The 16,097-nt window shown below is 35.9% G+C and overlaps 1 protein-coding gene across 17 annotated transcripts in view; it reads left to right on the plus strand.

Moving 5' to 3' along the window:
* Positions 1-16,097, plus strand: part of THOC2 (THO complex subunit 2) — a 119,559-nt gene that overhangs the window by 63,959 nt on the left and 39,503 nt on the right. For all 17 annotated transcript variants that reach the window (XR_014075711.1, XM_081565222.1, XM_081565223.1 and 14 more), the window contains exons 10-15: positions 1,922-2,077; positions 2,658-2,830; positions 4,086-4,281; positions 14,290-14,331; positions 14,774-14,904; positions 15,003-15,104. Coding sequence is in view for 16 of the 17 variants with exons in the window: in XM_081565222.1 (XP_081421348.1) it covers positions 1,922-2,077; positions 2,658-2,830; positions 4,086-4,281; positions 14,290-14,331; positions 14,774-14,904; positions 15,003-15,104 (800 nt within the window). In the remaining variant the exon portion in view is untranslated. The remainder of the gene's footprint in view (positions 1-1,921; positions 2,078-2,657; positions 2,831-4,085; positions 4,282-14,289; positions 14,332-14,773; positions 14,905-15,002; positions 15,105-16,097) is intronic.

Below are 16,097 nucleotides of genomic sequence, written 5' to 3' on the forward strand. Positions count from 1 at the left end.
CCCCTTAGGGGAACACTGAGAAGCTCAGAGTGGTTGGAGCCTAGGATGGTATGTAGGGGAAATGAGGATGGAGAAGTAGATTGGAGGCCAAACTGTGAAGGGCAGTTAAGGGCCATGGTAAGGAGTTTGGATTTTTTTCCTGTTGATAGTAGACGGCCATTCAAGATTTAGTGTAGACAAAGGATGTACAAACTGAAAACATGAAAAACTGGTCAGAAAAAGAAGATCTGAAGACATAGGTATGAGTTTATACAGGCAAATGTAGACTCGCAGAACAAATGGAAAGTACAAAAATGATGATAGATTTATTACTGATATTTTTCAGCTTAATTGTAAATATAAGCAGAGTTTACAAGTATTCCTGTTAAAGTGACAGGGATTTTCAGATGGGATTAAAAACCAGTTTATTGTTTACATGAGACTTTTAAAACCTAAGGGCAAAGAAAGGTTGAAAGTAAAAGGGTGGGAAAATATACCAGGGAAATTATTCTTGTCAGACAAAACAGAGAATCACTTTATGATAATAAAGTTGTTTTTACTAGAAAGATATAATCATTGTAATTTTATATATACCTAATACCATATTTTCAAAATACACAAGACTAGAAATGGAGAGAACTATAATTAAAAACTTAGAGTTAACCCATTGTAATGGGAGATTTCAGAGGCAATTGAAGTAGACTAGTTAAAAGATGAGAATCTGTGGTAGATGTATGATAGGCATATAAGTAGAGCAATAAAAATGGGTTTGATTGCCAGTGGAGAGAATAAGGAATGAGAAAAAGTCTGGCTTACCTCATTGCCCCAGTCCGTAATGAGTTTTCTTCCACTCCTTTTTTGACTGATGAGATAAAGTCTGTAGTATGTAGTTTAATATTTCACTGTGTCTCCTTGTCCATGTGCTCAGTCATGTCCAACTCTTTGCGGCTCAGTGGACATAGCCCACCAGGCTCCTCTGTGCATGGGATTTTCCTGGCAAGGATACTGGAGAGGGTTGCCATTTCCTACTCCAGGGTATCTTCCTGACCCAGGGATTGAACCTGCATCTCTTGTGTCTTCTGCATTGGCAGGCAGATTCTTTACCACTGCTCCACCTGGGAAGCCCCTCACTGTGTCTCCTTTTATTATTTACTGATTTTTTAGTTAGTGTTAGATTTATCTATTGAAATAGATTTTGCATTTCTAGGGGCAGGAATGGTGAGCTATCACCATAGTGCCTAGCAAAAATGACTCAATAATGGTTTGTTGGATATGTATCTATTTATGAAATGTCCATATTAACCATCTTCCACTCATACAAGATGGCTGTACTTGGGATACTTGATCCTTTTTTTCATAATGGAGGGTCAACTATCCACATAATACTTTTTCTTTTGTAATAAACTAGAAACTAGTTTGTGACTTAAGTCAAATAGGTATCTAGAAAATGAAAAGTGAGATGTCAACCTGTTTATAATTTTTCGACTTGAGATTTTTCATTTAGAGGAATCAAATTTGCCCCATTATGTAAATCAATAGTTTACCTCTCCCAAATTAGATCTGTATATAGTATTTAATTTGAAGTTTGGCCTTTAAAGGGGAAATCTCTGATATTTTTAATTGAACAGGTACATATTTTCTTGGATAAACTAATAAATGCAATGGTAGGCATTACTGTTGTAGTATTATATTAATTTAGGACCTCTGACAGAAGAGATGAAACTTTGAATTGCTACCTGAGTTTAAAAAGTGTACAAAATTCAGGTATTTAACCCTGTCAGGTTAATATGAAAATAAGGGGGAGATCTATTTCAAAGGGAAATTATGGTCATAAATAGACCAGACTTGTTATGTACAGTTTTATCAATTGAGAGTAGTGTTTGCTTTTTATATGTGCAAATTGTATTAGCTATTTTATGAAATTTTAATAAACCATTTTTAGCTTCTTCCAGCTGATAATTGCATTATGGATGAACACAAACGAGAAATTGTAGAAGCTAAGCAGATCGTTAGAAAACTTACAATGGTTGTATTGTCTTCTGATAAAATTGATGAACGAGAGAAAGAAAAGGAAAAAGAAGAGGAGAAAGTGGAGAAGGTATATAATTTATTCTGATAAATGTTGTCTTCTGGATTTAGAATTATGAAATTCAACTTGTGATGGTTAATCAACTTGTGGAAGAATAATTTCTTAATTTTGATTGTGATGAAACCTAGTTTGTGGAATACTAATTTGCAAACATGGTTTTGGCACCTCCCAAATGAGGCTGTCATGTTTTTTCCTATATAAATTTCAGAATGTATTCTAGATAATATCACACATGTATTGACTATGTTTGTGCTTTGTGTATAGCGTCTCTCAAGTCCTGAAGGGATTCTCAAAGATGAATTCTAGTTTCCTGTGGCATAGTAGAACCTTAAGTAGAACTGAATTTAATTCCAAGTCTGTAAACTGTCATGTTTTGTCAGCTAAATGAAAAAGCAGATCCTGTTATTTCTTTTTTCAGTCACTAAAAAGCTTGATTATGCTTTCAAGAAAATGCTGTTGAATTTGCCATGAATAGCAACTGTTGTTGACATACATTGTGTTATTTGGCTTAGTTTTTTAAATGAAAAATATTTAAAGATTTATTGGTGTCTGTATTCTGAGTATCTTTGCTATAATTGTTCCTTTTTAGCCACCTGACAACCAAAAACTTGGTTTGTTGGAAGCCTTGTTAAAGATTGGTGATTGGCAGCATGCGCAGAGCATTATGGATCAGATGCCTCCATACTATGCAGCTTCACATAAACTAATAGCCCTTGCTATTTGCAAGCTGATTCATATAACTATTGAGCCTCTCTACCGAAGGTATGTTACCATATGCTTTACTAATTGAGGTAGAAAGAATTTAGGACTACAAAATAAAATCTGCATATTTACCTTGTCTCCTTCAATCAAGCATGTATTTTAATTCAATCAAGCATATATTTTAAATTGTTTTATCAGAAGATAAGAGATGTTCACAGAGCATATCCTTCTGGCAGGTATTAATGAGTGACTTGTCTCCTATTATCTACACCAGGCATTGCAGAATTTGTGCTGCAGTGTTGTCTAAAAACTGCATGTTAGATTTCTGGGTAGAATTTGCTCCACTGAAAGTGAAGACTCCATTCTTCTGTTTTTGACTTTTCCTTCTCTCTTGGGGAGGAGAGAATTCCTAAAGTTTTTACCTAGTGTAGTTTTCCTCTATCTTGGGTTGAGTGGCTCTGAGTGAGGTCTGTGCCACTCTGCTTGCTTGTCTCTTCTGGCATATAGGCTGCTGTCCTGGAAATTGCTAGTGCAGCCTTCCATCATCCCTGGTTACTGTGTCAACCAGTCCTCTAGCCTTCAACCTACTTGTAGGATACTTAGGAGCAGTACTGGCAGCAGTGCTGGCTTCAGCCCCACAGATCAGAGCCTGCCTCAAAAGCCCCAGCTCTGTGACTTGTGCATAGCTCCTGGCTGCTGCCTTCAGTGCCACCTGGGCTGTGGACTGTGAAGGCTCTTCTTCAGAGAGTGACCCCTGTGACTCCACAGTGGGACACCTAGTCAGCAGGTGAGAACTCTGGGCATGCTGTCCTTTTTAGTGTGACATACCCTCTTTCATTATGCTGCTCGCCTTCCCTGCCATCACCTACCTCACACTTAGTCTAGGTAGTGGAAGTCAGGTTGAGAAATGTTTATTGACTTGAATCAGTGATGTTATCTCCATATTTTGCTCTTTCATCTTTGTGTCTCTGAGGTCCATCCCTTGTTCCCCATTCCCATATCCAAATTCCTGATATTGACCAAATTTAATTAAAAACCAAGTTCATATGATGTATGAATATTTTAAATGTTACACGGAACCTGCACTTCTCTGATTTCCTTTTCTTATGCAGTTAATTTGAAACGGTCTCCTAAGCTCTTGAGTTTTTTCAAATGAGTATTGTTTTTGTCTTTTTCTACCAATTAAATTATGTGGTATAAAGAAGTTAAGCACAAATGAAATAGAAGAAGCAAATATGAGTAAGAAAAGTTTTATAATATGACTGTTAACTTAAAATGGAGCATTGCATAATATAAATTTTTCTTCTTTTTGTAGAGTTGGCGTTCCTAAAGGTGCTAAAGGCTCACCTGTTAGTGCTTTGCAAAATAAGAGAGCACCAAAACAAGCAGAGAGCTTTGAAGATTTGAGGAGAGACGTCTTCAATATGTTCTGTTACCTTGGTCCCCACCTTTCTCACGATCCCATTTTATTTGCAAAAGTGGTGCGGATAGGCAAGTCATTTATGAAGGAGGTTAGTAAGTTTTTTTTTCTTTCGAGGAGAAAGCTAAATTATAGAATGAAAATGTTCTGAGTATATTTGTGTTATGTGTATCTCTAGAAATACAAAGAAAGTAAACTTAAGAATATGTTATGCTGAGTAAGATTTGGACAAAGTCAATTGTGTCCCAACCGTTTATATATAAAAACTTAAATCCAGTCAGGCCCTGCAGATAGAAAAATACAGTTTGGACATGTGATTGCTTTTTGAATCCTCTTATAATTGTGGTTATTTGAGCATTCTTTCCTCTTGCTTTTCTTCTGCTCATTTATTTTCTTGGCTGCAGTTTTGAATCATTGCCATTATTTGTGTGAAGTCCCTTTAGCCTCAGACTTCAGACTGTTCAGGATCCATTCTTTTTTTTAGTAAACTTTTTAGTGAATAAAACATGATACAGAAAGCACATAAACCATAATTGTGTAGCTCAGTGACTTTTTCCAAACTGAATAGCCATGTGTCTACTACTTAGATCAAGAGATAGAACAGTACTAACACTTGAGAGTTTTCCTTAGATGCTATCCTAATCACTACTCCAAGGGAAACTGTTATTATTTTATTGATGTATAGTTGGTTTACAATATTACGTTAGTTTCAGATGTATAGCAAAGGGGTTTGGCTATACATATATATACATACACACACACACATATATGTATCTATCTTCTGTTTTTTTGGATTCTTTTCCATTTTAGTTTATTAAAAAGATACTGAATATAGTTCCCTGTGAGATATAGTAAATCCTTATATATTTATATATGGTAGTGTGCATCTGTTCATCCTTTGCTCCCAATTTATTCTATGTCTGTGAGTCTATTTCTGTTTTGTAAATAAATTCATTTATATCTTTTCAGATTCCTCATATAAGTGATATATATTTGTCTTTCTTTGCCTGACTTACTTCACTTTGTATGGTAATCTCAAAGTCCATCCATTTTGTGGCAAGTGGTATTGTTTCATTTTTTATGGCTGAGTAATATTCCATTGTGTGTGTGTGTGTACATACACAGACACACAGATCGCACATATTTTTATCCATTCGTTCTTTATGAACACTTAGGTTGCTTCTGTGTCTTGGCTTATTATTATTTTTTAAAGTTAGCTTTGAGTTATAATTTACATACAGTAAACCTCACCAACTTTAAGTATGCAATTTGATGAATTTTGACAGATGTATATAGTTGTATGTCCACCACCACAATCACGATATAGGATATTTTCATCATCCCAGCAAGTTCCTCTTGCTCCTTTGCCATCATTTCCCTCCCTTCATTGCTGGTTCCTGACAACCGCTGGTAGGCTTTCTGTCACTGTGCTTTTGCTTTTTCTAGAGTTTGACATAAAGGAATTGTATAGAATGTACTCTTTTCTGTCTGGTTTCGTCCACTTAGTGCTTTTGAGATTCATCTCAGTTGTTGTATGTGTCAGTAGTTCTTTATTGTTGTGTAACATTTCATTATATACACATAAGAGAGTTTATCTATTTGCCAGTTGATGGGCATTTGAGTTGTTTCTAGTTAGGGGCTATTATAAATTAAGCTGCTATGGATATTCTTGTATAAGTCTTTTTTTGTGGGGAGTGTATGTTTTTGTTTCCCCAGGATTGGGATTGCTGGGCCATATGGGTAAGTGTATGTTTAACTTTTTGTCAAACTTTTCCAACACGTGTGTACCATTTTGCACTCCTGGGAGCATTGTATATTGTTGTGGTCCTTTAATGAACCGGAACTTGGGGGTACAGAGTCCACCGATAAGAAGGAAGAAAAGAGGCTGATATTCCCTGGTTTACACAGTATGCCAGTATAACTCTAGGACAAAGAGCTAGCACCGTCTACGTAGGCTCAGGGCACCCTCTCGAAGAGGTCTTGAAAAACAAAGGCCTTTATTCAACATATTGTGGGCATATATATACTCTCTTACCAGATAGCCCTTTTTAGCAGAGATAGGGATCAAAAGTCTAACAAGTCATCTAGAAAGCCAGAGGTTAGAATTATTCTCTAGAGAGGGGGTTGTAACAGTTACTTTACATATCAGAAAGGAGGAGACTTGTAAATGGCTGCTGTTCACCATATGGAATTTCCATATGAATGAGATACATGAATTTCTATTATCCCCGAAAGCTGGCTTGCCAGCTCTCTGGCACCTGTATTCAGGTGCTGTTAAGGAACATAGAATTCATGCAAGACTGAAAACAGCACACAGGAAGCCTCCTATTAAATGTATCCTGACAGTATATGACTTCCAAATGCTCCACATCCTCATCAACACTTGGTATTGTCAGTCTTTTAAATGTCATTCTAATGGGTGTGTAGTGCTATCTTGTGTGCTTGTAATTTATGTTTCACTGATGATCAGTGATGTTGAGTATCTTCTCATGTCCTTACTTGCCATTTGTAATCACCTTTATTGAAATGTTTATTCAAATCTCTTGCCCATTTTAAATTCAGTTGTCTTTTAGTCTCAGTCCAATTTGCCTTGTCATTTTGTTTACTGTCTTTAACTAAAATAAATTAATAAAAAAAATTAAAAAAAAAGAAAAGCAAAAGTTTAAAATTTTGATTAATTCCAATTTAATAGCACTTCTCTTTTATAGTTTGTGCTTTGTGTTTTAAGAGTTCTTTGCCTAACCAAGGTCTTAAAGAATGAGTAATTTCTTTTCAGTTGTAAAGCAATGTAACCAAAAGACTCTAGAAATCTGGAAATTGTTACAAGCATAAATGTGGTTTTCCTCCAGTGTTTGGTGATTGCACCTAATTTTTAATTTTTGACAACAGTAACTGCATAGAAAATTAACAACTCTTGTGTATTGATCATTTGACACTCACCTATTTCGTTTGGCTTTAGATACTTAGCTGGTAGATATTTTTTTTTAATGTTAACAAATTTATATTGTATAAAGGTATGCTAAAGAAATCTGCTAAGTAGTTCATTACTATACATGATATTTATAATATAGCATATATTCATATAAAAGAACTATAACAGTGTTTCATTATGTTGATCCTTATAGTCTGAAAAGGATGAGTCATGTTAACTAGTGTTTGTTCAAAGAACAAGGGTTGTGTTTTCCCAGTGTGTAATATTGAGAGGCATGTAAAGTCAGTTTGTCCCATTACTGGTGATGTTAGCATTAATCACTTGGTTAAAGTGATGGCTGCCAGGTTTCTCCAGTGTATAGTTACTCTTTTTCCCTTTGTTGTTAATATGTGTCCTGTGGGGAGATGCTTTGAGACAATGTAAACAGCCTCTTTCTCATCTTACTTTCACCCACTAATGCTACTCTTTTTCGTTGAAAACCTTAATGTTCAGATCTATTGTTCTGAAATGCTTTCTCTGGGTATGAGTATCATAAACTTGTAAGCAGGAGACCAAACATCAAACTTGCGGAAGTCCCATACATAGACATATGTATAAACATATACAGATACAATATTGTCAAGATACACAGGTGCTAAAACTCTTCTACTCTGCCATCTCCATTGCAGCCCTCATTTGTCTTTATTCTATCACAGTTGTGCCTGATGCCTGTCCCTAACTCCAGTCTCTATTTTTGCAGAGGTAGACAGGCAGAAGGGAAGGTGAAAATGTTTATTTTGATCCCAGTGTGGAAAGAAATCTATCTTCTCTCATTTCTAAGGTTGTGGTAGTAAAAGTGCATCTTTCCAATGATCTGACTTAGCATTTTGGTTCATTTTTTTACCCTAAAAATATTTCACTATAACAAATCATTATGTGTTTATAGGTTTAAAAGACTTTAGTTGCCTAGCTCAAAATTTAACTACAATTGTTTTTTTTTTTTTTTTTTTTCTTAAGGTTCCTTCTAAAGGGGGAATATGGGGCTTCCCAGGTAGCTTAGCTGGTCAAGAATCCGCCTGCAATGCAGGAGATTCTGGTTCGATTCCTGGGTCAGGAAGTTCCCCTGGAGAAGTGATAGGCTACCCAGTACAGTATTCTTGGGCTTCCCTGGTGGCTCAAACAGTAAAGAATCCGCCTGCAATGCGGGAGACCTGGGTTCGGTCCCTGGGTTAGGAAGATCCCCTACAGGAGGGCATGGCAACCCATTCCAGTATTCTTGCCCAGAGAATCCCCATGGGTAGAGGAGCCTGGATGGCTACAGTCCATGGGATCACAAAGAGTGACATGACTGAGCGACTTCTCTGTAGTCTGGAATAGGGAGTGAGTGAGCTCAGTGAGAAGGCAATGGCACCCCACTCCAGTACTCGTGCCTGGAGAATCCCAGGGACGGGGGAGCCTGGTGGGCTGCCATCTATGGGGTCACACAGAGTCGGACACGACTGAAGCAACTTAGCAGCAGCAGAGCTCAGTGAGGCTGAGTACAGCCGTCATTTAGGGGACCTCTGTTTTGTCTTCTGAGACAAATTACACATCATATACTAGGCATGCCAAGCCAAGTGGGTATCCAGCTCCCTTGGATTTTGATTCCCCAGTCTGAGTCCAGTTCCTTTGAGAGACAGCAAGCCTTAGCAACCAGAGTCCTGCCGGGCTCCTACTCAGAAGGGTTTTTCCTCAGGCCTCTTACTTACCTTGTAGGTATTGTTGCCTAAAGGATTTTATTTACTTACCTTCCTTGCTCAGTACTATTTCTGGGGATTGGGTTAAGGGAAGGCACCATACCACACTGTCTGTAGTTTAGAATCTTTGTGTGTGTTTGTGTTTGTGCATCCCCTTGAAATTGATAGCATAATTTCCTCTTTTCTTGCTTGGTTGGTGGTGATTTGTGGACATTTAAAAAAAAGTAAGCTATACTTTGTTTATTGCATTAGGGATCGGGGAAGAGAAGTTCTCTGTTTATGCTTCACTCTGTCATCTTAATTCAGTTGTCTGACTAGTTTCTTATATGACTGTTTCTTATGTTGGACTTTGGTAAAAAAAAAAAAAAAGCCAAAGGAAAGGAAAGTGAGGTCGCTCAGTCGTGTCCGACTCTGCGACCCCATGGACTGTAGCCTGCCAGACTCCTCTGTCCATGGGATTTTCCAGGCAAGAGTACTGGAGTGGGTTGCCATTTCCTTCTCCAAAGTGCTCTAAATTGATTCACAGATAAAGTTTACAGAGAAACCTAGAGTCAAAGGGTCAGATTGGGTACTGTTGGGTTGGCCAAGAAGCTTGTTTGAGTTTTTCAGTGAGATGTTCTGGAAAAACCCAAATGAACCTTTTGGCTAACCCAGTAGGTGATAGTATGAATAGTTGTGATAATGATAATTGTGGTAATGTGGAAGAATGTCCTTATTCTTAGGAGATGCACACTGAAGTTTTTTGAGATGAAGTATCATGTCTGCAACTTTTTTGGTCAAGAGAAAAAAAGGCAAATGTTAATTGTTGAATCTACATAGGAGGTATATAGATATTCATGGATAGCATACACTGATTCAACTTTTATGTAAGCTTAGAATTTTTCATAATAAAAATTTGGGTTACTAAAGGGAGAATGTACCTTAATACCATTCATCCTTAAACTGGTTCTAGTTTATGAACCAGCTACTTGAGAATGTTGACTTGATATTTATTGGTTTTTGTTAGCTATTAGGGGAGGGAGAGGCATTTTTCTAAGCCAGAGATGGGTGGTAATAATATTTGTCTTGTCTAGCTCCTGGGGTTGCACTGTGAATCAAATGAGATATGTCTAAACATTAATTAGATTCTAATAATTAGATATTCAATTTTAGAGTTAAAAATAGTTGTCATGAATTTTTAAGATCATAGTAAGTTATCACTTATGTCAGCTATCACTACACTATCTTTGATGAATTTTTAAAAGTGTTAACATAGTTGAATCTATTTCTGTCTTTAAATATAAGATGCCACTTTAAAGTAGCAGTTTCATTTCCCTCAGGAGCAGATTTTATATGGGAATGCCTTTAGCTTCTTTACATTGTAGTATTAAATGTTTTTCTCCCCTCGTTGTTGAAATTTGTTATAAATAATCAAAGATTTTTTTTCAAATAAAGGACATTTTTGTTGCTGAGTTTTAATGAACTTGTTAAGGGTAGTTATGGACGTGTGTCCATTTAAAAATAGAAACGAATTTTGTAAACTATTTTAAAAACAATCAGAACTTTGCATTATAATTCTTATTGTCCAAATGGACACAGACACCACTCTCATTGGCGCTCTAGAGTTGGAGCATAAGTTTAATCTACAACACCTTTGCTGTTTAATGAGTCTGAGCAGGGAAAAATTGTTAGAATGTTTATATTTGTATTATCCCCTATAATAATTGGTTTGAACTCAAGTCATTTTAGCTATTACTGAATATCTTCATGTGGCAATTCTAATCAAGGTATAGAATCATAGTAATAAATTACTATGTAACAAATTACAAATAGGATCTCAATTTTTCCCATTAGTTATGCTTTTTACCTGGGAGAGGTATGTAAACATACAAGGAGAGGCAGATATTTAAATCTATTAGTAGGCAAATGGAGACTCTTATGTACAAATAGTGTAATTTTAAAAAATATGTTTTATACAAGAAAAGAAAGTAGAATTTTTAGTGTGGACCACATGCATGCTGTAAACAGTTGATTTAACTATTGTAACTCCTCTCTAAGTCTGTTTCCTGAAATTGAACCTCAGTGTTTAGTTTCAGAAAAGATAATTCAAAGTGTGTAAAAGAGAAATAACATTTAAAAATTACCTTGGGATAAAAACTGAGCCAGCACTTATGTCATCCTGTGTGTGGGTGACCATATTAGACATTCTTTGGCATCTTAGTAGAGGTTTGTCTTGACTGAAAAAGAAATGTGGTGGAAGATAGTACTTTTCATTTAGTATCCTACCCTGTGATTTCATAAATGATGTACTATCAAAGTTAAGGGGTTATTTCTAACTAAGTGTTTTGTAAAGTCTTTAAGAGTTTCAGATTGAAAGTTAAAAAGACTTTGAACCAAAACACTGAAAGGCAATTCAGTTATCTCTTCTCCAGGCTTGATAAACTCAGGTTCCCAATACTTTTAACTTACAGGTTATATTTTCCTATTTCTAAGTTACTGTGATGGGTCTTATTTAGACCCTTTCTATCAAAAAGGTTTTCTCATAGGGTAGTTTTAAGACAAATGTGAGGTTCTTAGCCCATTCCATGGAACATAGTACTCAATGAATGATAGCCAATAAGAACAAGAAAAATAAGGACGTTGAAAATAATGCCATGATTTGTTTAAATGTAGCTTTGAATTCTAATCTAGGCTTAAATTTAAGTATTTTTCATTTTTTTCCCTTTTCTGAGATAAAGTATACTCTAGTATGCTACTACTTTAGTATTTGAAGCATTCATGAGTTAGAGGTACTAAAAGTAGTACATTAGTAATAAAAAAAAGTAATTTATCTAGTTATATCTACGACTTTTCCCAACCTTTATTTTTCAACTCTCTGAAACCCCTTCTTGATGAACCTATTTTGTGTGTGTGTGTGGAGGGTGTGCTCAGTACTGTTATGCAGCCCTGACAGCTACTTTGTCATTGTAGGGCAAGAATGAAACCTGCTTGTGGTCATTTATAGCTAATGGTCTGTGTAGACATAATTGTGAGTTCTCAATTTTATTCAGACTTAAAAATTCAGTTCCTAATAGTACATTGGTAAGTGTAGTCTTGATCTTAAAGAGATCTTCAAAGATAAGAAGTATCTTTGTCAGTTCCTCAAAGATAGAAACATTCTCCTGTTCATCTTTGAATTCCCAATGCCTGGAACATAGTAAACAAATGCAGGAATGAATATCTTTTGTCCACCCCCATCCTTTCTCCCACTTCTGCCTGACCATTCAATAAAGCTTTTAGTATTCTTTTGTGGGAATGGAGAGTTTTGTATGTGCCCTGAATTAAAAAGCATATTAAGTTAAACTAAAAGAAACAATCAAGGAAGTGGAATGTGTAAAGAAAATCACTTTTACCTGTGTGTATATCTTGATATTTTTTTGTTTATCTTTATTGTAATTAGCCTTTGATAGAAATGTTTTCTTACTGTTCTTCTAGATAGTTTCATTGTGCTTTCCATATTTCTTTCTCTCTTTCAAATTTTCCTGTTTGTGAAATCCAGAGAATTGATAAAAAGACATTAAAAACTAATGTTCAGTTCAGTTCAGTCGCTCAGTCGTGTCTGACTCTTTGCGACCCCATGAATCGCAGCACGCCAGGCCTCCTTGTCCATCACCAACTCCCGGAGTTTACCCAAACTCATGTCCATCGAGTCGGTGATGCCATCCAACCATCTCATCCTCTGTCATCCCCTTCTCCTCCTGCCCCCAATCCTTCCCAGCATCAGGATCTTTTCCAGTGAGTCAACTCTTTGCATGAGGTGGCCAAAGTATTGGAGTTTCAGCTTCAACATCAGTCCTTCCAATGAACACCCAGGAATGATCTCCTTTAGGATGGACTGGTTGGATCTCCTTGCAGTCCAAGGGACTCTCAAGAGTCTTCTCCAACACCACAGTTCAAAAGCATCAGTTCTTCGGTGCTCAGCTTTCTTCACAGTCCAACTCTCACATCCATACATGACTCCTGGAAAAACCATAGCCTTAACGAGACGGACCTTTGTTGGCAAAGTAATGTCTCTGCTTTTTAATATGCTATCTAGGTTGGTCATAACTTTCCTTCCAAAGAGTAAGCGTCTTTTAATTTCATGGCTGCAATCATCTAGTAAGGGAATTAGGACAGCTTAATACCTAGGAAAATGTCTTATTTGTATGGAGAAAACTGCATGTAGCTTTTTTAGGTTCATTTGAATTGTAGTATACTAGGAAAAGAGTAACTTAACTGCCTTTATCCCCAACACAATACACTGTAAACCTAATTCTTCCAATTATGACATACACTTATTTCTGCCTCCCAGGGTACACCCAGTATGCCATGAGGATTACCTCCCTCCTCCCAACAAAATAAAAGCAACTATCTAGTTTGTTTTCTGCCAAGCCACTTCTTCATAACCTGACTCCTTATTTGCTGACCGGGATATATGTTGGTGACTAAATCGTTTCTGTGAAAGGGAGCCATATTTTTTACCCTGCCAATTGAAAAAATGTGATTGTTTTCCCATCAAAGTAATATGGCTGTCCCTGAATTAGTCCTATGTGAAAATGTTGCATGGAAGTTTGATTTCCCTTTAGTAACACCCACTAAATTACTCAAGCATGAAAACACACATGCACAAAATAACCTTATCTACCAATAAAGTATGTGAGCTGCTTATTTGCTTTCCCCCTTCTCACACTGGGTATTGAGCTAAATCCTTTCCAGAAATCTAGATTGTCCTTGAGTATCAGTTCTTCAGCTGTCCTTTTGGCCTTTGCACACTCCCCACAACACTCCATCTGAATATTCACACAAATGTTATGATTTCATTTTGAATGAATAGACAGCATTGTCAGACATGGCACTTCAGCAGCCCACCTGCAAATCACTGATAAAATAATGACCCCGGCCATTTTGTTCAAGTCTGTTTAAGTTAGGAAGTGGTTTGGTCTTTGTCATCAATGTTAGTAATATTTTTGGGCTTATTTCTTGGTGAGGGATTAAGTAGTGGTGAATTAAAATGTAGCTTTAAATTTTCTTTGAGTTTAATTTTTGTTGTTATTGCTTTGGTGTTAGATTTTACCAGTTCTGAGGGAGAAAACTAGAATGTCTGGAAGAATTGTAAATGCATTATAACCAAATTGAGCTTGCTACAATTTTATAATAAATACTCAGATCAGTTTTAGGATGTGATAATAATGAGGTTGAGGAAAGAATTGGCTCATAAATCTGGCATTTAAAATTCATGAATGTTACAAATTATTTGAAGATTAAAAATATAGATAAGAATTTAAAATGTTAATTTGTAATAATGGCTATATGTAAAATCTACATGTGTGTAACAAGTAAGGAAAGAATTCAAAACCACATGCAAGTTGATTGATTTTTCGAATTAGAAATGAAGTTGCGACAGCATAATCTTAACCTTTTTGCATTTTATTTATAGTTTTTTTTTTAATTTTAGTTTCAGTCTGATGGAAGCAAACAAGAAGATAAAGAGAAAACGGTAAGAGACTAGAAAAGTCCAGTGTATCTAATGTTTGTCTAGGTACAGCATACCGTGAATTTTACTGTGAACAAGCTCTAATCACCTATGTGAATACCTATCTTATACTGTACATGTTGAATATAGCTTTTCGCTTATCATACAAAGTATCTTTTAAGATTGACAGCCTCCTGTTTTTGAGGTTTACTTTGTTCAAGAAAGGAAAAGGGATTAAAAGTCCCTCATTCTTGCTATACCTTTCCTTCCCTCACCTCATTTGCTTTCTTAGATAGAGAAACACAAATACATCGTGAAAAGTATGGTGATAATGTGGGGAATTAGATGTGGTGTGTTATGAAATCAAAGAATGGCAATTTTTCCAAGGCTCACATAAATTTGTTTTGGGGGGGGAGGGATTAATATGCACCTCTTACTGAAATAATTTTTCTTCCCTTCTTCTTAGGAAGTTATCCTTAGCTGTTTGCTTAGCATTACTGACCAAGTATTACTTCCATCTCTTTCTTTGATGGACTGCAATGCTTGTATGTCTGAGGAACTATGGGGAATGTTTAAAACATTTCCATATCAGCATAGGTAAATATATAATATTTTTGTGTTTTTAGTTAAACAGCTAGTGCACTAACCTCAAAATGTTAAACTTTTCATAATTCTTCATCTCATCATTTTTAAAGATACCGTCTGTACGGCCAGTGGAAGAATGAAACTTACAACAGTCATCCACTTTTAGTAAAAGTTAAAGCTCAAACAATAGACAGAGCCAAATATATCATGAAGTAAGTTTTAATTTATTTTTCTTCTTAATATCTGGATCTGATTTACTTTCTTTCAGCCAGCTTGTCTGAGTTTCAGTTTTGAGGATGCCCAGGAGTATTTACTAATGGTATAGCTGATTATATACTTCCCATAGAGTGGCTATCAATTTTTGTGGTTTTTAGCTTGTTTTGACTACAGTGTTAGCTTTTGTAGTTGTCATTTTGCGTAGCTACAAACTCTATAAAAATCCTTTATAGGATGCATTATATTATAGGATTTTTTTTTTTTTACAGGAGAGCATACTGTGTGGCCTTTGCTCAATTTGGGTAATACATCCAATGGCTTGTACAAGATTGTCAAAGTTCTAGGAATTTCTGCTGAAAGTTATAGCAGTTTTTTTCCCCCTTTTTGGAAGATCTAGTAGAATCATGCAGAACTATCTCCTTAGGGAGTCAACTTTTGAAAAATTTCCATTTTTTAAATTTGTGTGCTTTATTTTCATGTAACTAAAAACACAAGAGTGATGTTATTCCTAATTCCTAGTAAAATGTTTGAAGTTTAATTATGAAAATTGTATACTTCAAATCAGTACTGGTTTAGATACTAATTACACTGCTGTATTGCAAGGATTTTCAGCAAGGCTGTTTTTTGTCATTTCTTTTACATTTGAGCAGTGGTATGGTTATTCTAATTAGAAGTAGTGCATTCTCTAGTTTAACTAGATTAAACAGTATGCAGTGATACTTTCTTTGCCTAGTGATATTATCCTAGATTGCAGTCTACTAGGGAAACAAGTGTGTGCACAATCACAGTCTGGTTTAATAGATGGCTATTACACAGCATGTATAAAGTTCTCTGGGACAATTGAGAAAAGAATGAATTATTTTACCTCATGGAAGTTAGGAAAGGAAGGCATGGTAAGAGGTGATATAAGAACTGGTCCTTCCGAAAGAGTTCCAGTTTTAAGAATTCCCCAAGTAGGGTTTCCAGCTTAATAATAGCTAATATTTATG

The sequence above is a fragment of the Giraffa tippelskirchi genome, chromosome X (assembly GCF_054371585.1).
Source record: "Giraffa tippelskirchi isolate mGirTip1 chromosome X, T2T-mGirTip1v1.2.pri, whole genome shotgun sequence".
Classification (NCBI taxonomy): Eukaryota; Metazoa; Chordata; class Mammalia; order Artiodactyla; family Giraffidae; genus Giraffa; species Giraffa tippelskirchi.